At 36.3% G+C, this 21,760-nt stretch overlaps 1 protein-coding gene across 4 annotated transcripts in view; it reads left to right on the forward strand.

Moving 5' to 3' along the window:
* Positions 1 to 21,760, forward strand: part of Ak9 (adenylate kinase 9) — a 147,470-nt gene that overhangs the window by 104,796 nt on the left and 20,914 nt on the right. For all 4 annotated transcript variants that reach the window (XM_063232018.1, XM_063232020.1, XM_063232019.1 and 1 more), the window contains 6 exons: positions 3,310 to 3,513; positions 3,870 to 4,088; positions 5,431 to 5,644; positions 8,148 to 8,349; positions 20,668 to 20,814; positions 20,918 to 21,138. In XM_063232018.1, the coding sequence (XP_063088088.1) occupies positions 3,310 to 3,513; positions 3,870 to 4,088; positions 5,431 to 5,644; positions 8,148 to 8,349; positions 20,668 to 20,814; positions 20,918 to 21,138 (1,207 nt within the window). The remainder of the gene's footprint in view (positions 1 to 3,309; positions 3,514 to 3,869; positions 4,089 to 5,430; positions 5,645 to 8,147; positions 8,350 to 20,667; positions 20,815 to 20,917; positions 21,139 to 21,760) is intronic.

A 21,760-nucleotide genomic window follows, 5' to 3' on the forward strand; every position in this document is an offset into this window, starting at 1 on the left:
TGCATGAAATAGATTCAAAGAGATCCAGGAAATTAAAAACTCCATTGAAAGCTGAGAAAACCACTTTCAAACCTTGTGATCCTGAAAGGAAAGATCTCTTAAAAATAACAAGGAACCAGGAAGTAACTAGTCAATGACTGCAAGACAACCCAAAGAAATGTAACTTAAGAATAATAGGTGTCAGTGAAAAAGGAGAGGTCAACACAAATGACATTAAAAGTCTATTTACAGAAATAAAGAAAATTCCAAGCATAGGAAAAGGAAATAATATTCAGATATACAAGGCATGCAGAACTCTACCCAGCTATAACCAAAATAGATCTATACTGAGACATATAATAATCAAGATACCAGAAATTTAACACAAGAACAGAATATTAAAATCCATCAGAGAAAAGAAACAGATCACCTATAAAGGAAAACCCATCAAAATCACAGCAGACTTCTCAACACAAACCATCAAATCAAGAAGAGCTTGGACTGAACTATTCCAAGCCAGGAAAGAAAATAACCTCCAACTCAGACTGATATAATTGCAAAACTGTCTCTCAAAATTAATGGAGAAACAAGATACTCCCATGACAAAAAGGAGCAGGGGGAGTTCTTGACCACCAATTCAATCATACAAAAATATTGAAGGACATTCTAGAGAAAGAGGAAAAAGGACCATGGCTTCAGGAACAGTGGAAGAAGGGTCTCACTGAATGGGGCAGGCATTGGAATGAAGGGGAAAAGTAAACAACCAATGACAGAAAAATAGCATGGAAGAGATGAGGCAGAGAAGGTGGGCCAACATTGCTAAACATGGATCACCTCAATACACTAATAAAAAGAAAAGCAGGAGAGTGGATCAGAAGATAGGGTCCATTAAGATGCTCTATATAAGAAATATAGTTAACCTGAAAGAGGGTTTATGGACTGAAAGTCAAAGATGAGAAAATAATTTTCTAGGTGACAGGGAACGAGGAAAAAGTGGGGTAGCGCGCCCTTCAGCTGCAGATTGGTTGGAAAGACATAACACTTATACAATGGAGAATTACTTAGCTATAAGGAAGGAAAACCTTGAGGCTCTTGTAGGTAAATGGATACAACTTGAGATCAAGCTCAGGGATAAAAAGGTTCAGAACTACTTAGGTAAATAGCAGGTTGCCTCCCTAATCTAAAAACTAAAGGAGTTAGTGGATACAAAATGTACAATGTACTCTGTGAAAGTGAAAGGGGAGGAATTGTCTAAAAAGGGAAGGCAGAAGACTTTGTTAATCTTGTATCATAACTTGAAACCCATCTTGTTTTCATCACTGCTTAGTTTGGTTATATTCTGTTCCAGTTTGTCTACTTGTGCTAACTTTGAGGGCATGGACAGCTATTCCAAAGATAGCAGGATATACTATGGTAACCATTTTTAATTTCCTATTAATTTAATCTGAAGTCCATATTGCTTTCACTGTGTTGTTTTGACTGATTTTATTTGAATCTGTTTTTTAGATTTCTGTCTTTTATCTTGACTGATTTTATTCAAACCTGTTATGTTTGATAGTATCAAGTCTGAGAGTATAGGCAACTACTGTGAAGACAAGAAGATTCACAATGATACCCTTTCTGGTTTGACTATTACCCTCTTTTGAAGCCCTATAATGTCTTCAATGTTTCGTTTTTATTGATTTTGCTCTGTACTGCTATGTTTAATTTTATTGTGCCTGATGATATGGGCAATTCTATTGAAGATAACAAGAGACATCATGGTAACCACTGTAGATCACCTTGTATTGTGGTTCTAAAGTCATGTACTATGTCCAACCTTTTGTTTTGAATGACCCCATTTTGTTTTTTTATCATTTGGTTTTAGTCTTTAAAAAAAACTAAAGGAGTTAGTGGAATCCAAAATGCACAATACATATTGTGAAAATCAAAGGGAAGGTGGTATCTAAAAAGGGAAGGCAGTGGCCATTGTTAATCTACTACCATAATTTGAAACCCATATTGTTTTTATTGTTCTGTTTAGTTTGGTTTTATTCTGTTTCAGTTTGTCTAATTTTGTTATATTTGATGGCCTGGACAACTATTTCAAAGATAACAAAACATTATGGTAGCCATTATTGATTTCCTATTATGTTGTTTTGAAGCCCTGTATTGCTTTCATTGTTTTGTTTACATTCATTTTATTCCATTTTGTTTTGTTTGACTATATTCTATCTGATGGCATAGGCAACTACTTTGAAGACAACAAGCGGCATAGTGATAGACACTGTTGTTTTACCATTATCTTTCTTTGAAGTCTTGTGTTGCTTCCATTGTTTTGTTTTTATTGGTTTTATTCTGTACTATTTTGTTTCATTTTTATTATGCCTGATGGTATGGGAAGTTATTTTGAAGATAACAGTAGGCATTATGATAGCCATTATTGATTTCCTTTTATTTTGTCTTGAAGTCATGTACCATGTTAATTATTTTGTTTTGATTGACTCTATTCTGTTTTATTTTGCTTGGCTTTATTATCTTCAAAAAAGAAAAGAAAAGAAAAAAAGAATTTTGTTTCTCTGATGGGTTATAGTCTCCTAAAAGATTAGGGCAGTGACATTATCAGTACAGTGCTTTATACCAAGTGACTGTAGTAGCATAATCATGTACTACAGACTTTTCTAGCAGTTTTCTGTGTGTGAGTATATGTGTGTGTGTGTCTTTTCTGGTACTGTGGATTGAATCCAAGTGCACTCTGCTACTGAGATGCATCCACAGACCTTTTTTACTTCATATTTTGAGATGAGAATCTCACTAAGTCACAAAATTACCCAGGATGGGCTTGAATTTGCAGTCCTCTTGCCTCAGTCTTCCAAGGTCTGGGACTGCAGGCACATGCCATTGTAACTGGCTTGGGTTTATAATTTATTAAATCAATTAATGCTTCCCCAAACCTTGTAAGTTGTCTTGCTTTTGTTACTCCTATTTTACAGATAAAGGAACTTCTCTTACTCTAATTAATATAGCTAATATATTTTCTACAGTCTTTATGCTGCGTTAAGTATTATTTCAGAAGATCATCAAAAATATGTAACATTCTGACAACTATAGACATTTAATAGCAGTTAATACCTTGTCCATTTACTTATGGGGTTGGTATGGTGTCAGAAGCTTGAAAGTCATAAATTTCTGAATGCTAGATACTTAAAATTTTACTGTGTTACCAAATGACTGTTATTGTAGGGTACCAACTAATACCAAGTTATTTCAAAATATTCTTGATGATTTGCTAACAATGTCATTTGGTATATATTCTGTATATATAGTGAAAGGGAATGCTTTCTTCCTTAGGTTGGTGTTAGAGAAGATGATGAAATTAGTGAGGAAGAGCCTGATGAGGATGATGATGATATTGAGAATATCCTTGAAGTGTTTACAAAAGATGAAGAAGAGATGAGTGAGGAAGATGAGCAAGAAATTGATGCAGTTGAGCACCTGAGAAGTGAACTGGGAGAAAAATTTGACACAGATATGACTAATTTACAAATGATACAGGTTATGATTTATCCTTCATTTTCCATAATTCAAAATATAACATTTGAGCATAAAACCAAAGCAATTTGGATGATGCCTATTTCAAGATTATATTTCAAACAATTCTATAAATCAGGGACAGAGTATGGTTAGCTGCCAGCACTTAGCCACTAGTGAGATGAGAATCTCACTAAGTCACCAAATTACCTAGGATGGGCTTGAATTTGCAGTCCTCTTGCCTCAGTCTTCCAAGGTCTGGGACTGCAGACCCAGAAACAGTCTTATTTTTTACACTGAAGTAATCATCAGAAGTTCTGTGTAGTGTGATTGACCTTTTTCCCACCAAATATATTAGGTTTTATGATTTCTTTCATTAGGAAGAATTTGAGAAGTTTTTGATACCAATATTTTCTGTTAATGGAGCTCGAAAAATCCATATTGTACAATATACATTGACTATGAAACTGAAGCCACTGGTGGAAAATCGTGCAAGCATTTTTGAAACATGTAATGCAATATCAGCACACCTTGCCCAGAAAATGGTTGCCTTGACCTACAAATATATAAGCTCATTTGGCTATTGGGACCCTGTAAAGGTAATGTCAGCAAATGTATCTGAATGCCATCTTCTTTCTATATTCCTTTAAAAAATAAAGCTTTATCTGGGAAGAACACTGAATAATTCAAAAAATTGTAAGCCTTCTATTGTATGCTTAAATAAATATAAAAATATTTGGGAATTTCAAGTGGAATCATTCAACTTTCAACTTTTTCTCTTGTTACCAAGTATATAATGTGAAGCAGACACATCACTGCTCTTTGAGTTTCTTCTTAACCCTAGCATATGTGACTGCCTATTAACTTCCCTCCAATTTAAGAATAATGATACTAACAAATTATTCACTAATAGCAACTGTAAAGGGGACAGATGTCAAGGAGAATCAATATGAACAATACTATGTTACACCTATTCTTTTGAGTATAGGGTTATCTGATGCTTGGCCATTTGATGCTATAAAAAGATTCAAACTGAAACATGAATAGTTTAACTTAACATATTGAAGGTGAATTAGTGGTCCCTTATGCACCAAAGTGAAGATTTAGGACCATTGTTTTCTCTTATTCCATTCACAAGCTTAAGCTGCCCTTTGTAGGCATTTTCCCCTGTTGTTACTACTGTTAGTATTTATGTGAGTAGGAGCTGATCTGTACAAACTATAGAAGAGAATCCAGGATAATTTGCCTATCAGGATCCTGCAAAAGACATCTCAAGAACTCATTTGTAGCAGTCTTCTCTGATTACTTTAACAAAGTATGAGAGGCATGAAAATTTAAACAATAAGAATTTATTTGTTGTCATATCTGGAGGCTAGGAGACCAAGATCAGGTGTTAGCAGGAGTAGGTTCCATGAAACTTCCGTCTTTGCCTTGGACTAGCCACCTTCTTATAACATGCATGCATGGAGATTTTTCTAGGTATGCCTCTAGTGTCTCTTCTTCTTAAAAAAACATAGGCTTATGGGATTAGCACTTGATCTGCGTGACCTCGTTTAATTGTAGTTACTTCATTCAAAGCTATATTTCTAAATAAAGTCACTTTGAGAATTAGGACTTGAACATATGAATTGTAGGGGAGAGGAGACAATTCAGCCCCTAACAGTACCTTAGGAAAGGATCTGTTTGTGGGGATAAATTAGCCTGTGAAAACATGCCACAACCTATACTCTTTGATATGTACATTCAATATAGAGAAAGGACATTAATTGTTATAAACAAAACAATTTATGTATTGCTATGAAATATTAACTAATATTAATATTTAATTATAATTTTATCTTTCTGTAATTGGTATTTATCATTTTACAGATTTTCAATGTATTTGGAGGAAATGTACTATGTGTAAATTAAAACTAACTTACAGATTCAATTGTGTTGCAGCTAAGTGAAGGAGAAACATTTCAGCCAATTGGGAATACAGAGAATCCAATTTATCCTGTAATCCACCGCCAGTATATTTATTTTTTATCTAGTAAGGAAACTAAAGAAAAATTCATGAAGAACCCCATAAAATATATCCGCCAACCCAAACCTAAGCCTACTATGCCTGTTAGGATTATAATTGTGGGGCCTCCAAAATCTGGGAAAACTACAGGTGAGTATTTTTGTTTTCTTCCAGCATGCAAAGATCCACTGAACACCAGTGCCACCTCCTTCAGAAATCAGATATCAAAATTAACTCAAAAAGAGATGGAAAACCTAAGTAGACCAATAACCATCAAAGAAACATGTAACCATCTTTTAATTGCTGTAACAAATACCTGAGATATGAACTTATAAGGAAAAAAAGGTCTATTGCACAATTTGGTGATATCAGTTTATGGTTAGTGAGGCAGCACATTGTGATGAGTAGCAAACCACAGAGAAAAGCTGCTGCCTTCCTTCATGGCTGGGCCAAGAGAAAGGAGAGAGAGAGAGAGAGAGAGAGAGAGACAGAGAGAGAGAGAGAGAGAGAGAGAGAGAGAGACAGAGAGAGAGACAGAGAGACAGAGAGACAGAGAGAGACAGAGAGACAGAGAGAGAGACAGAGATGAGTAGAGGCAGAGAGACAGAGACAGACAGAATAAGAAACAAAAGCAAAAGCAGGCAAACAAGCAGGTCTTACAACCTACTTCAGCAGTACTGCCTTGAAGTAGAACTCTCCATAGACTGCTTCTTAACAATGCCAACCTTTATAGAGCACCACAATCTGAAGCCAAGCCTGTAACACAAGTCCCATGGCATTCTAGAACCAAGCAATGGTAGGAAGACAAGAATAAGAAATATGGCCTTATTCAGAACAGCCCAGGATCAGATAGGCTTAAAGAAAAGATACCAATTCTTCATTCAGACAATTAAAAGTCAAAGAACAAATTTACATAGTTTAAAAAACTTTTTCATAAACAAAAGGCAATAAGCTTTCCAATGTATTTTTATTTTCTTTTTTATTGAAGAATACAGTGCATATAATCAAAAAAAGGATATAAAATCAATTTTAAATCTACTGCTCTGATATCAAAACAGAAAAAATATATTTGAGAAGAAGTTAAAATTATTATCATTTATAAATATAGTAAAATATCCTAAATAACATAATATAAAATTTACCATGAACAGTATATTAAAAGATTATATTAGGTTAAAATGTATTAAAATGGTGTATAAATGTATACTCATTAATATAGTGATATACTCAGTGACATTTCTGTCAATGACAGACCATGTACACAGCGGTGGTTATTCTAGAGAATCATATTATCTAATTGAATCATAGCCATCCTATTCTGTGCAAGTGCACTCTATGATATTTGCAAAATGACAGCAGTGCTTAGTGATGGATTTCTCAGAACATACACTACTGTTGAAAGGTATATGACTTCAGTTGAAGAAGTACAAATCAGCTGAATGTGGTGGAATACATTTGTAATCCCAGTGTCTCAAGAGACTGACACAGAAGGATTACAAGTTTGGGACCATCCTAGGCAACTTAGTGAAACCCTGCCTTAAAAATAAAGAAAAAAATGTGGAGTGTTAATCAGTAGTAAAGCACTTCACTAGCATGCACAAGTTCCTGGATTCAATCCTCAGTACTAGTAAAAAATGTTAAAGCACAAATTAGTAATCTTAATCATTTTTGAAAAGACATTTGATAAACTTTACTCCTGTAATGTTTACATTTTGTATATCTTGAACTGTAGTTTTTGTTGTTAAGACAATTTGCCCAAAAATTGGCGGTAGTATTTCAAGATGACAGTAGGAAAACATGAACAGTGGTTTGTCACATCAAAAATAAAGTAAAAAGAAGAGATACAGGCTATATTTCAGAGAAAAATAATAGACTTTAATGACTACATAGAGACTAAAGGAGAAAGACAGAGTCAAAGATTAATTTTTTTCTCACAAATAATAAAGGGTAGTTTTGTATCCCACTCTTCAGATGAAAAATCTGAGAACTTGAATCTTTTAATATAAGAATCATTTTCATGTTGAGAGACGATATTTCTACACAACTCTACAACATTGATAACAAAGAAGTTGTAGACACAATCTGATTTCTCATTTCTTAGTTGAAAATATAAAGTTACAGAAGAAAAATTATCTATAAATTATTGCTACAGTATTAGGTATGCCATTATGATTTTAAAAATTGTTTTCTAAATGATTAATCATATAGGGTATACATCCTGACTGTAATGTGGAATCCATAAAGACAGGTAGGTGTGGTATCCAGTGAAACAGATTATTTCATTGTTATTTTTCATATAGTGCCAAATACACGACACACATATTTGAGAGAACATGTTATATTATTGCAACACTGTAAAAAATTTTGCCACCTTGTGTTAGGAAAGGCAGTTTAACATTGGTTTAGTTATTAAAACACACACACACACACACACACACACACACACACACACACACACACCCCAACCATAAATCCAAAGAAGTAATAAGTGATCTTTGACAACGATTAAGTAAAATGTGGCAATTTTATTTGTAAAATTTCTTCGAAAGTTATGGAGATTAGCTTGCTGTTGATGTATTAACCAGAATCTAAAAGTAAGATTTACTGATGAAAATGTGAAATTAAAACAAATTTAATGTTTTATGTGTTGTAGTTGCTAAAAAGCTTGCAAGTGAATATGGCTTAAAACATTTGTCAGTAGGCGAAGCTTTGAGAACCGTACTGAGCCACCACCCAGAAACACAGCTAGCACTCATGTTGAACTGGCATCTTTATAAGGGAATGACAGTGCCAGATGAGCTAAGTGTTCAAGCCTTGGACCTTTCTCTGATGGACAGTGCATGTAATACTGCAGGGTAAGTGAATGGGGTGAGGGAGATGCATTTTTCAAGAAATGGCTCAGTAGAAATCTAAGATACTTACATTAAACAGGGTTTAAGGCTCTCGTGAAAGGTAAAACTGCTTCTCAAACACTGAGGAGGTTTGGTCTGAGACACAGAATGCCTTGTCCGTGCTCTCTAGTGAAGTCTCTATGTTCCAGTTGAAGTCTCAATGTGGGGATAGGGATGTGGGTAAATAGCTACAGAATGTGAGCCACGTGTGTATAGATACTTACTTTAATTTTTTGCCATTGTGAAACTTGGTTTGAATACCCAAAGCCGCATTAACAGGCAGGCCATGCTTGCAGTGACTGGCTATAGCTCCAGATGTTCCTGGAGGGGGGGAAGGATGGTGAAAAAATAAAGAAGAGACAAAAGCTGGGATCAGGTAGAGCCCTTACTCTCCTGATGGGAAAGAAGAAACTGCTCAACCATTGTGGCATGTTTATTTATACACTCGAAAGAAGAACATCAATTTCAGCCCTACTGCATAGCAACCTGTTGCCTGGCTGGCCTGGGCCCCTTGCCTTCTTGGTGCTGGAACAGCTTGTGTACATGATTTGTTTTGGGCTCTCTGTGTTTTCAGGGCTGGCCTTGCTTTAGCCCACACATGTGATCAATCTCCAGGTTTAACAGCTCCCTACGTATCCCTCTTTTTTGTTTCATTGTAGCACAGGATGGATTGTTGGTTGAAGCTGGAGGAGCTGTGTTTGAAGAACTCTGTGGAAGACCTTTTCCTTCTTGAACTTTTTTCATTTTAAGTGAAGTTCAAGGATTTTAAGTCCCTGAATTCCACAATTGAAACCCTGTGCAGCCCATTAATCCATAACGTAGTTGGCAAATATCAGAAGGTGTTAGTGATTTGCATTTGTTTTATAGCTAACATTTGCTATGGCATTGTATTATACATTGTGTGGTTACACTTTTCTGTTGGATGCCAAAGACCAATTTAAAGTAAGACCTTTATTAATTACACTTAATCTCTTGCTATTTATCAAAGTCAGTTAAGTCTCGTCAGGAATTGGAACCATGCATAGCACCTCTTAGCTCTTCTGTCAGTATCAGCCATCTGGATGAGTCATGGCCATTGCTTGACCAAGTTTCTTTTTGTGAAAGTTTGGGAGACCCTTTCTCCTCGTGACTTTACTTAGGCATATCACACATTGATGATTACGCTCCTCTATGATCTCATAAAATTCTTGATCAGAAGATCAGGGATTTACTGAGTATAGGATGATGCAGCAGAGGTTCTCTTTTATGTCTTGGGTCCTCATTGACCTCAGAGGACTAGGGCAAAAGTATTGGCTATCCCTTTAGCCTATCTTTTTAGTTTTGGTCTCCAACCCTCAGTTGTTGAGCGTTCAGAAGAAATGATTGATAACAGTACAGTATTAGAAGCAGTAAGCTTAATATTACTATCTTATCTAAATATCAAGCATCTTAGAGTATTAAACGAAACCATTGTTTCCTATTAACCATGGTTATTTTAACATTTGAATCCCTATAGAATGTTAACAAAGCTACATATTTTACACAGAAAATTAGAAATCAAAACCATACCAAGTATGACAATCATGTTGGCATTTTGTAATACACTTGAATTTGCATTTTGACATAAGATACTCACTTTTTGGTCAGTCATTCGTATCTAATACATAAGAAACTTTTAACTTGATTACTTTTGTGGGATATACATCTCATAAACATTTGTTGAAGGCAGAGGTCTGAATCTGAATCAAAATTCTGTCACCATAAACAATCCCTGTTTTAAAAACCTGTAATATGCCATGATGTAAATACACTATGAGGTTCATAAATGCTGTGAGGTAAATACACCATGGGGTTCATAACAATCATTTTTGATAGCCATATAAAATCTTTGTATGGGCATCTTTAAATCAAAAACCTCATTGCATTATTTCTTTTGACAATGAGAGTGTGAGCATATTACAATTTTTTTTATAACTTTAGTAGCAGTGTCTCCCATAAGGCTATGGAGATCACTGAAGGCTAACATCAGTGAACAAAAACTGGTTAAATGTTACCAAGCAGCTGCTTTCTTATTCATCAATTGGAGTCCTTTTCAATAATAGTAAGCCAAATAAATTTTTGTTTAATTATCTTAATAATGTTTTGATGACTTATGAAAAACCAATCACAATATTTAATATATTAGTTTTGAATAATGAGAGACTCTCAAGTTAATAATAAACAGAAATATACATTATATTTACACAATCAATTTCAGCAACATTTTGACTAGCTGGCAACACAGATGGAAGCATGCTTTTTAAATCTATAACCCAAATAAACCTTGGTTAAATGTTCCAAAAAAAAAAAAAGAAAAAATTGTTGAGCTCAAATAGAAAAGAACAGCTGTTTACAGAATGGACAAATGGACAAACATGAACAGACAATTTGTACAGATTTGAACAGACATAGATACAAGTACACAGCTTTTTGGTGTCCACAAGAGCTCTCCAAGTTCCTAGGGGCTGTTTTACACCTCTTTGCTGAACTAGCTCACTTCTTACACCCAAACATTCTTGGAGCTAGCGAACTAGTTCACCTCCAGAACTCCATGCCCTCAGGGCATTTTTTTAGGTGCTCTATGCCCCTGGGCACTCCTGTATGGGAACTTGTGCTTTCATCTCTGTATGTGTGAACTATCATTAGCTCAGTGTCTTGGTTACTTTTCTCGCATTGCTGGGATGAAACACCCAACACCCAAAATGAAGGAATGAAAGTTTTATTTAGCCTATAGTTTCTGGAGGTTTTTAGTCCACAATCAGCTGGCTCCAAAGCAGGGAGGTGTGGCACTGGGGCAACACTTCAAGGCAGGAGATAGCAAGCCAGAGCAAAAGGAGGAAACAAGGCTCTTCTCCTCCCTTATACTGTGCACAGGCCACACACCCCCTCCAGGGTGAATATAGTACTCACAAAATCTCTGTGCCCTCCTCTTGCACAGGATGAGGATATTTGCAAATTAAGGATCCTGTCTCTCTGCTGAGTCTCTCAGTTAAACTTCTAAAATTGACACAATGTATCAACCATAACACTCAGTGACTCCCAAGAACAACTTAACAGACTAGACAAACAGACAAATAGATATACAGGCAGACTGACAAACATCTTACATAATCAGAGTACACTCAAGTGTATTTTAGCCAAATTGAATTACACTAACTTTTCATAGTTGTAGAACTTGTAACTATAAATAGACTAGTCAGATTTGTTGTAGATCAATTAGCAGAGACCTCATGTAACAGGATTTGGAAAAGAAAAAAATCTTATTATAATCAACATACATCTTTGTATTTTATCTTAAGAATATTAGTAACTTTTTGTGTCATCTATTTAGACCTTTGCTTTTTTTTGTTACTATCTCCTGGGCATCCTGCATCAACTCCTTTAATTGGCTCTAGGTCTGGTCTAATCTCATCCTTGTCTATTAGTTGTGATGTGGTTTCTGAGACATCACTATCCTAGGCCTGATAATCAGCTTCTTGAGAGGTGGAATCAACTCCTTCTCTGGGTTTGGGTCCATGATACAGCTGGGCAACATGTTTTGGTATCCAGATAGACCATTCAGCATTCTTTGGAAAGACACAACCCAAATTAGCACTGAGCTTCCATTGTCTAGTATGGAAATCTTTCTGAAGGACTCTTCCTAGCTTGTTTCTTTTACTTGATTGAATTGAGATGCTGTTGCTGCTGCTACTGCTGTAGTTCCATCCTTAGCAAAATTTAAAACTTAAACAGTATATATTTCCTGATGAAGTCAAGGTAAAATTCTCCCTTTTTTGAAGGGGAGGTCAGGTGGAGCCCTGATGGGAGAGAAGGAACTGCTTAACCACTATAGCATTTTATTTATACATTTCAAAGAAGAACATCAATTTCAACCCCACTGACTATCAACTTGTTTGCCTGGCTGGCCTTGCTTTAGCCCATCCATGTGATCATTCTCCAGCTTCAATAGCTCCCTACACATGCTACTCACTGTAGCAACATGACTTGTGTGAGAACCTCTAAGCCAGTGGTGGTTAACCTATGACACACATGCCACAGTGGGCATGCAGAGCCCTTTCTGTTGCCATGTGAGTCAAGTTACACCAGCAGTTGAGCATCAGAAAGCAGTTTTTTTCTAAAATTAACACTTCAATATTTAGGTTTAGTTACAGTGTTTGAATTTTGCAATAAATAATTGGGTTTTAGATTGCTGTTTGGGAACTCAGTCTCAAAAATGTTCATCACTGGGGCTGGGGATTTAGCTCAGCGGCATAAGCACCTGCCTTTCAAGCAGGCGGTCGTGAGTTCGATTGCCGGTACCGATAAAAATGAAAAAGACAAAAAAAAAAAAAGATAAAAAAAATGTTCATCACTGCTCTAACCTTTTGCAAAGAGGCACTATAAGTTCCATACCCCATAGCACTTCACCCTGACCAATGGAATTTTGGAAGAGTGACCCTCTCTGCTCACCAGACAGTGTTGGTACCAGGAATATGATCATTCTGGCCCAGATCCCCACACAGGTAGCAGAGACCCTCCTTTAATGCCACAGCTGCTTATATTGCCGCTATAGATTATCCTCCTCTGCTAGATGTTGCCCCAGAGAAGGCCTTTTGGCATAAGAGGATGAATCCATATTGAGTTACCTGCTCTGTGCTGTTAACTTTGTATAGCAGGGACTTCAGTAGAGAGCTTAGTGAGCAGACTGTGTGACCTGGTTGACTCACAAAGGCTTTATTTCACTTTAATTCCAGAATAATGGCTTCTAACCCACCCTGAATTTCCCTAGTGCTGAGAGCCATATAAATGACCCTTTATGGGACAATATTGTTAAGCTACTAAGAATAAAATGAAAACAATGGCAGCTCCATCCATTCTCCTTGGCAGTAATCTAGTAGTATTCAATTGTAGCCCTCTCTGCCATGAGACTGTGCTGGGGGTGTCTACTATGGCTTACATCCTGCTGCTAAAGACTATCAACAAGCTTCCTTTGACTTGCTTGACTTCTTATACACTCCTCCTGGAATTTCTGAGCAGCCTTGTTTCTTAGTGCCTCTCAGACTGATAGTGACCATGTGATTATCTCAGACTGGAGGACTGACTTAAATTCTCTTTACCCTTTCTGCTCAGGGTAGATGGTGAGTCCAGAAGGAATGCTTTCTACCCAGGTATCATCAGGTTTCTCTCACCAGCTTTGCCTCTCCTTTTCTGCATCTCAACCTCCTCACAGAATAGCTGCAACAAAATCTCTCCTCATAGAATACCTATGACTACTTACTGAATATGTATCATATGCCAGGCCTGTTCTAGTGGCCTTATATACAGTTCTTGTTCTCCAGTTCTTCAAACAAGTCTGAGGCTTAGATATCATTTTCCTTATTTTACTAGAAATTGATGCTCAGGGAGTTTAAACTAGATTTTAAGTCTAGGTCTATCTTTATGCTTACTACTGTTCATGCTTATTTAATAGAATCAATAAAATATGTGGTCAAGATATTACATGTTTTCTCCCAAGTTCTGCCAAAACTAAGTTCTGTGATTTTAAAGTATATAAATTCCAGCCTTTCCTACCTTTGCCTTTGGAAATATGCATACTGCTCACCTTAAGGCCCTTGGGGTTGATGAGGTGTAAGATGTAGAAATGAAAAAATGGAAATATGTTCTGGGACTGCTGCCACTGGGCCTGCCCCTCTGTGGGAACACACGGGCTGGCCTGGCAGTCCTGGGTCACCTGAAACTGCCACCACTGGGCCTGCCCCTTGGCCATGAACACCTGAGAATCCCTGGCAAGACCTAGCCACCTGGGACTGCTGCTCCTGGGCCTGCCCCTCCATGGGAAGACATGGGCTGGCCTGGCAGGCCTGGGTGATCTGGAACTGCGACTACAGGCCCATCCCTTGGGGAACCCGCCCACCTTCTGGACCTAGTACTGCAGAGGAGCTTTGGATCCAACCCCTTTTCCCAGAACCTTGGACTACAGTGAATTACAGTACTGGCTCAATGGGAATCTCAGGAACCCCTCACCCAAACAGAAGACCTTTTAGCAGGCTCTAGTCAATGTGGTGAGTATGCCCCTAAAATAGAGGTCTGCAGTGGGTAAATAGGAGTGGAAGTGAACCCCCCCCCAACTATAAGACCTTGAAGAACTTGAAAAGAGCATGGGTAATCCCCTTCTCCATATAGAGAACATCAGAGAGATTGAGGAGTGTGCCAATAAAGCCTCCACCAACTCAGAGAAAATTAAAAGAGCTTATGAGGCCCCCAGTGACACAGTAGGGCCTCAGCTGACACAAAAATAGACAGGAAGAGCTGGTGACCTGCAACAACCTGAAGACATAGCAATAGCAGGAACTACGAGTTGACCTACATCAATACTTCTAGGTTAGTTGTCCCAGAAAGAATATAGGACTTACCCAACAGGCCCTATAGGAGGAATTCAGATGACTGGTTCTCCTTTACATTGTGGTACCCAGCACCTGGACAAACAGCAACCACACAGTAGGATCCTAAAACTTACACTATGGACAGTTGAGACTGTTGGGATTGAAAGACCAAATATTTACCCAAAAGGTGAAAATGACAAAACAAAAAGGCAAAATGCAATCTCAAACATCTAGTCCATCAGGAGCAAGTACGGGTGACATTGAATTAGAGGACTATAAAAACCATACACCAGGAATCTCTGAAAAGATAGCAAATGAAGTAAAGAAACAAATCCATGAGGCTACAGAGAAAATCAAATTAGAAATAATGTCTTATGTAAAAAGAGAAATAACAACCTTAGTAAATAAGTTGCTCAACATAGCTAGAGAAGAGATACTTAAAAAATACAGGAGCATGGGAAATTGATTGAAACTTTGAATGAACAATGCAGAAAACAAGCAGAATCCATGAAATAAATTCAAAGAGGTATGCAAGAAGCAAAAAAATGTATTGAAAGCTGGCAAAACCATTTAAATGAAGCTGAGGATAGAATTTCAGACCTTGAAGACTGGATCATAGATAGTGATCATGAAAGGGTAGAACTTATAAAAACAACAAAGCATCATGAAATGACAATCCAGCAGCTTCAAGATGATGCCAAGAGAAACAATATAAGACACCAGAGAAATAATAATAGGCATCAGTGAAGATGCAGGAGTCAATGTAAACGACATAACTAAAGTATTCACAGAAGTAATAACAGAAAATTTCCTATACAGAGGGAAAAAATCTGATATACAAATGAGGCATACAGAATGCCAAACAGTAACAACCAACATAAATCTACACCCAGACATATAATAATTAAGATCTCAGACATACAGCATAGAAACAGAATACTAAAAGCTGTTAGAGAAAAGACACAGCTCACTTATCAAGGAGAGCCTATTAGAATCATGGCAGACTTTTCAGCACAAACCTTCAAGTTAAGATGAGTTTGGAGTGAGGTATTTCAAGCCCTGAAAGAAAATAACTTTCAATCCAGACTGACATACCCAGAAAAACCATCTTTCAAATTTAATGGAGAAACAAGATACTTCCATGACAAAGAACATCTAAAGGAATTCATCTCCACCAAACCAACCCTAGAAAAAGTACTGAAAAACATGCTAGATACAGATAAAAATGACTGCAATCTCCAGAAGAACAACAGAAAGAAACCACCAGGCTGGACAAGGAAATAAACAAGGGAGAAAATCCAGAAACCAGCAATAGGAACACAACATGGCAAAGTCAAGCCAGTACATATCAGTGATATCTATAAATGTAAATGGGCTCACTTCCCCTATCAAAAGAAACAGGTTGACAGAATGGATCAAGAAACATGATCCCACAATATGCTGTATACAAGAAACACATCTTATCCAAAAGGAAACTCATAGATTAAAAGTCAAAGGATGGAAAACAGTATTCCATGCAACAGGAACCCAGAAAAAAGCTGGGGTAACTATTATATTTGCAGACAATGTGAACTTCAAACCTAAAATGATTAAAAGAGATAAAGAAAGTTACTACATTCTCATTAGTGGAAAAATTCAAGAGAAAGAACTAACAATTATAAATATATATGCACCAAATACAGGAGCACCTAAATATATAAGACAGATAGTAATGGACATGAAAAACCAAATACACAAAAACACAATTATGACAGGTGTCTTGGTTACTTTTTACTCGTCGCTGAGACAAAATACCTGAAGCCCAAGTTGGGAAAGGAAAGGTTTATTTCTTACAGTTTTTGGAGGTTTCAGTCCATACTCAGTTGGCTCCAAGGCAGGGGGGCATGGCTGGGCTGCCTTTCATGGAGGCTGCAAATAGCAAGCTGGAACCGGCAAAGAGCAAGACATACCTTCTTCTGCCATTACATCACATCCCGGCTCCACCCCTATGTGGGTGGAGCACTGACACATCAATCCAAGTACTATACAATGAACCATCACAAATGAACAATGCAAACTCATGAGGTCTGGGGGACACAGACATAAACCATGACAACAGGGGACCTTGACACCCCATTTTTGCAAAAAGATAGATCAACTAGACAAAAAGTTTGCAAAGAAATAATAGAACGTAATCATACCCATGAACAGTTGGACTTAGTAGATGTTTACAGAGTGTTCCATCCAACCACATTAGAATACACATTCTTCTCAGCTGTGCATGGCACATTCTTCAAAATAGACTATATATTATCCCATAAAACATTCTTAAGTAACTGCAAAGGTATTGAAATTATCCCATGTGTAATATCTGATCATAGTGCACAGAAATTGGAAATTGATAGCAAAGGAAATCACAAAACCTGGATAAATACATGGAAATTAAATAACCTTTTGAACAACCAGTGGGCAACAGATGAAATTAAAGAAGAAATAAAGCAATATGTACAATTCAATAAAAATGCAGAAACAACATACTGTAATCTGTGGGATGCAATGAAAGTGGTCTTAAGAGGGAATATATATAGCAATAAATTGTCATATCAAGAAAACAGAATGAGCACAAATAACCTAATGCTTCATCTCAAGCTTCTAGAAAAAGAAAAGCAAGTTAAACCCAAAGCTCATAGAAGAGAGGAAACTGTAAAGATTAGAGCAGAAATCATTGCAATTGAAACTAAAAAAACAATACAAATAAGTAATGAATCAAAAAGCTGGATTTTTGAGAGAATAAACAAAATTGACAAACCTCTAGCTAACCTTATAAAGAAAAAGAAAGAAAAAACCAAAATTCACACAATAAGGATTGAAAAGGAGGAAATTACTACAGATCCCATGGAAATTCAAAAGATCATGAATACCTGTTTTGAAAATCTCTACTCACATTGAGTGGAAAACACAGAGGCAATGGGCAGATTTCTAGAAACATATGAGCTACCAAAGCTCAACTAAGAAGATACAGGAATTTTGAATAACACAATATCAGCTATTGACATTGAAAATGTAATTAAAAACTTTCCTACAAAGAAAAGCCCAGGTCCTGATGGATTCACAGCTGAATTCTACAAGAAATTTAGAGACGATTTCATGCCAATACTCCTTAAACTCTTCAATGAAATTGAAAAGGAAGCAATCCTCCCTAAATCATTCCTGGAGGCAAGTATTACTCATACCAAAACCAGAGAAAGATCCAACCAAAAAGGAGAACTATAGGACAGTATCACTAATGAACATTGATGCAAAGATTCTCAATAAAATACTGGCAAATAGAATGCAGCAAATCATCAGGAAGATTATACAGCATGATCAAGTGGAATTCATCAAAGGAATGCAGAGATGGGTCAACATACACAAATCAATAAATGTAATACACCATACTAAGAGAGTCAAAAACAAAAACCACATGGTCATCTCAATAGATACAGGAAAAGCTATCAATAAAGTCCAACACATGTTCATGATAAAAACCCTTCAGAAACTCGGAATACACAGTGTCTACCTCAATCTTATAAAGGCCATCTATGATAAACCAACAGCCAACATTATACTAAAAACTGAAAAGATTTTCGCTTTAAAATCAGGAACAAGACAAAGACTATCACCACTCCTATTCAATATAGTTCTGGAAACACTAGCCAGAGCAATCAGAGAATAGAGAGAAATAAGAGGAATAAAGATAGGAGAGAAAGAAGTTAAATTATCACTATTTGCAGATGACATGATGCTCTATATAGAAGGCCCAAAAACTCCATTGGAAGATTACTAGAAGTAATAAACAAATTCAGAAGTGTAGCTGGATACAAAGTCAGTGCTCAAAAATCAATAGCATTCCTGTACACAAAAAACTCAGAGAGAAATTATGGAAATATTGCCCTTCATAGTAGCATCTAAAAAATGAAATACTTACAAATCAACCCAATTAAGAATGTAAAAGACCTACATGCTGAAAATTATGCTATGCTAAAAAAGGAGATTGAGGAAGATATTAGAAAATGGAAGAATATTCTTTACTCTTGGCTGGGAAGAACCAACATTGTGAAAATGGCCATACTCCCAAAACTCTTATACAGATTTAATGCAATCCCAATCAAAATACCATTTAAAATACCTCACAGATCTAGAGAAAACACTCCTAAAATTCATTTGGAAGCAGAAGAAACCCAGAATAGCAAAGGCAATTTTGGGCAACACAGGCAAGGCAGGAAGCATCTCAATTCCTGACTTGAAACTATACTACAAAGCCACAGTGAAAAAATCAGCATGGTACTGGCAAATAAATAGACCTGAGGATCAATAGAACAGATTAGAAGATGCAAACACAGCTACAGAGACACTCAGCCACCTGATATTTGACAAAGGGGCTAAACAAGTTCAGTGGAAGAAAGGTAACCTCTTAAATTAAAGGTGTTGGAAAAATTGGCTCTCCACATGCTGAAGACTGAAACTGGATCCATGCCTATCACCATGCACAGAACTAAAGTCTAAATGGATAAATATTAAAACAGAAACACTAAATCTACTGGAAGATTACGTAGGTAGAAGTCTTGGAGACATAGGTGTAGGCAGAGAATTCATGAACAAAATGCAAACTGCACAAGAAACACTTCAAAGAATCAACAACTGGGATCTCATATTATTGAAAAGTTTCTGCACTTCAAAAGAAATCACCAACAGAGTGAAAAGAAAACCCACAGAATGGGAAAGAATTTTCGCTAGAAATCCCTCAGACAGAGGACTTATATCCAGAATATATAAAGAATTGAAAAACATCAAGCCCCCAAATTCAAAGACCCTTTCCAAAAATGGGCATGTGGGATGAACACACAGTTCTCAATGAAATATACAAATGGCAAATAAATACATGAAGAAATATTCACTACCACTGGCCATTCAAGAAATGCAAATTAAAATAGCACTGAGATTTCATCTCATTCCAGAAAAAATAGCTTCCATCAAGAAATCAACTGATAACAAATGTTGGTGAGGCTGTGGGGAAAAAGGAACACTGTTCCACTGTTGGTAGGAGTGTAGATTGGTGCAACCACTTTGGAAATTAGTATGGAAAATTCTCAAAAGAGTAGGATTTGAAGTTCCATTCAAGCCAGCTATTCCCCTACTGGGTATGTTTGCAGAAAAACTGAAAAGGTCATATCACAGTGATATATGTGCACCCATATTCATAGCAGCACTATTTTTAATAGCTAAATCTTGGAAACAACCAAGATGCCCATCAACCACAGAGTGGGTGAAAAGGATGTGGTATTTTTATACAATGGAATATTGCTCAGCTATAAAAAGGATGATCTTGAGGCTTCATAGGGAAATGGAGACAACTTGAGGCTATTGTCATTAGTGAAATAAATAAGAATCATATTTATAAATATCACATTGTGTCTCTAGTGTAAAAAGTAATAAGAAATGTAGGAGTAATAAAACCCAGAATGTGTAATTGCTGTTGTAAAATAAGAGGCAAAGTAAATGCTCTAAAGGATATAACTGCATGTATGTTTAAGTGTGTAGGATTGATAACCGTATTACTAAGTTTTTGTTGGATGGTTGAACAGAACTGTTTGCAGTCTTGCTATTTGAATGTCCACTTTGTATGCTTTACCTTCATAACTTGAACAACTATTTCTAAGAAGACAATTTGTAATTATCAATTAGTGATTTCTTACTGTTTATTTTTTGAAATTATGTATTATCTCTACCCTTTTTCTGTTTCGCTTTTTTTTCTTTAAAAAAAAAACAGAAAAGGGGAAATACAAAGATAATTTGAGTTACATAAGGAAAAACTTGAGACCACTACTATAGACAGGAGTATGAAATAAAAGAAATGAATACTTTTCATTTTTCTCTTTATTAGTGTTGTTATTGATGGATACCCTGTAACCACACACCAAATGGATCTCTTGGAAAAGAGGTCAATCATTCCCATGATTGTCTTTGAGTTGGATATACCTTCTGAGGAGATTTTCAGAAGATTGATACTGGAAAAAAAATATGAATCAAGGTAACATACATGATGAAAACAATGATAAAAAATGAACTTTAATTATCCATGGAAGAAAATATGTTTTAAACAGCTCTTTCCATTCTTCTTGTTTCTCTATTAGTTTGCCTTATCCATTACACAATAGTGCACAGATTATAGCTATCAAGAATGCAGTGTGCCATAAAAATATTGGTGCAATTAAGCAATATTATCAAGAACAGCATCAGAACTGGTATGTGATTGATGGATTTCACAGTAAGTGGTGGGTATGGAATGAAGTCATTAAGACCATTCAAATGGTGAATAAGCATATGCAGAAATACCTGGAAAGAATAAAAGAAGGTAAGAAGATACTTCAAAAAGTAAAATAAAATATGAATTTAAAGCTTTTATATCCTTAATTTATATTACTATAACTCACTAAGTTTGAGCATCTATTTTCACAATCTTAATATATATTTTAATATAGAGTACTATCCAGTTGTTATGGTGCTCTGGCCTGCATGCTTGGCTCCCCCATTCACATGTTGAAGCCTAATCCACAATGTTATAGTAGGAAGAGGTCATGTCTTTAGCAACTGAATAGCTCAGATTTCTGCCCTGGTGAGTGGGGTTAGTTCCATTCATGAAAGAGGCTTGGGGGAGCCTCTTTTCTCTGTGCCACATTTCAGCAAGAAATCTCCATCTCTTAGGAACAGACTCTTCTCAAATTCCAAATTTGCTGGCACCTTGAACTTAGAATTCCCAGCTTCCAGAAGGATGTACAATAAACTCCAGGTCTTTATTAATTACTAGGTGTAACATATTTGGTAGAGCAGTCCAAAAGACTAAGGTATGTGCATTTGTATATTTGTTCTAATAAATGACTGCTGCTACTTAAGCTATCATTTTCTATTAGTACATGTTTGCAGTACACAATGCTTACATTTCTAACATTTTTTCTTTTTAACTGATATAATAATCA

Source organism: Cavia porcellus, unplaced genomic scaffold (assembly GCF_034190915.1).
Source record: "Cavia porcellus strain 051 isolate PalLab524CR breed Dunkin Hartley unplaced genomic scaffold, mCavPor4.1 scaffold_20, whole genome shotgun sequence".
NCBI lineage: Eukaryota > Metazoa > Chordata > Mammalia > Rodentia > Caviidae > Cavia > Cavia porcellus.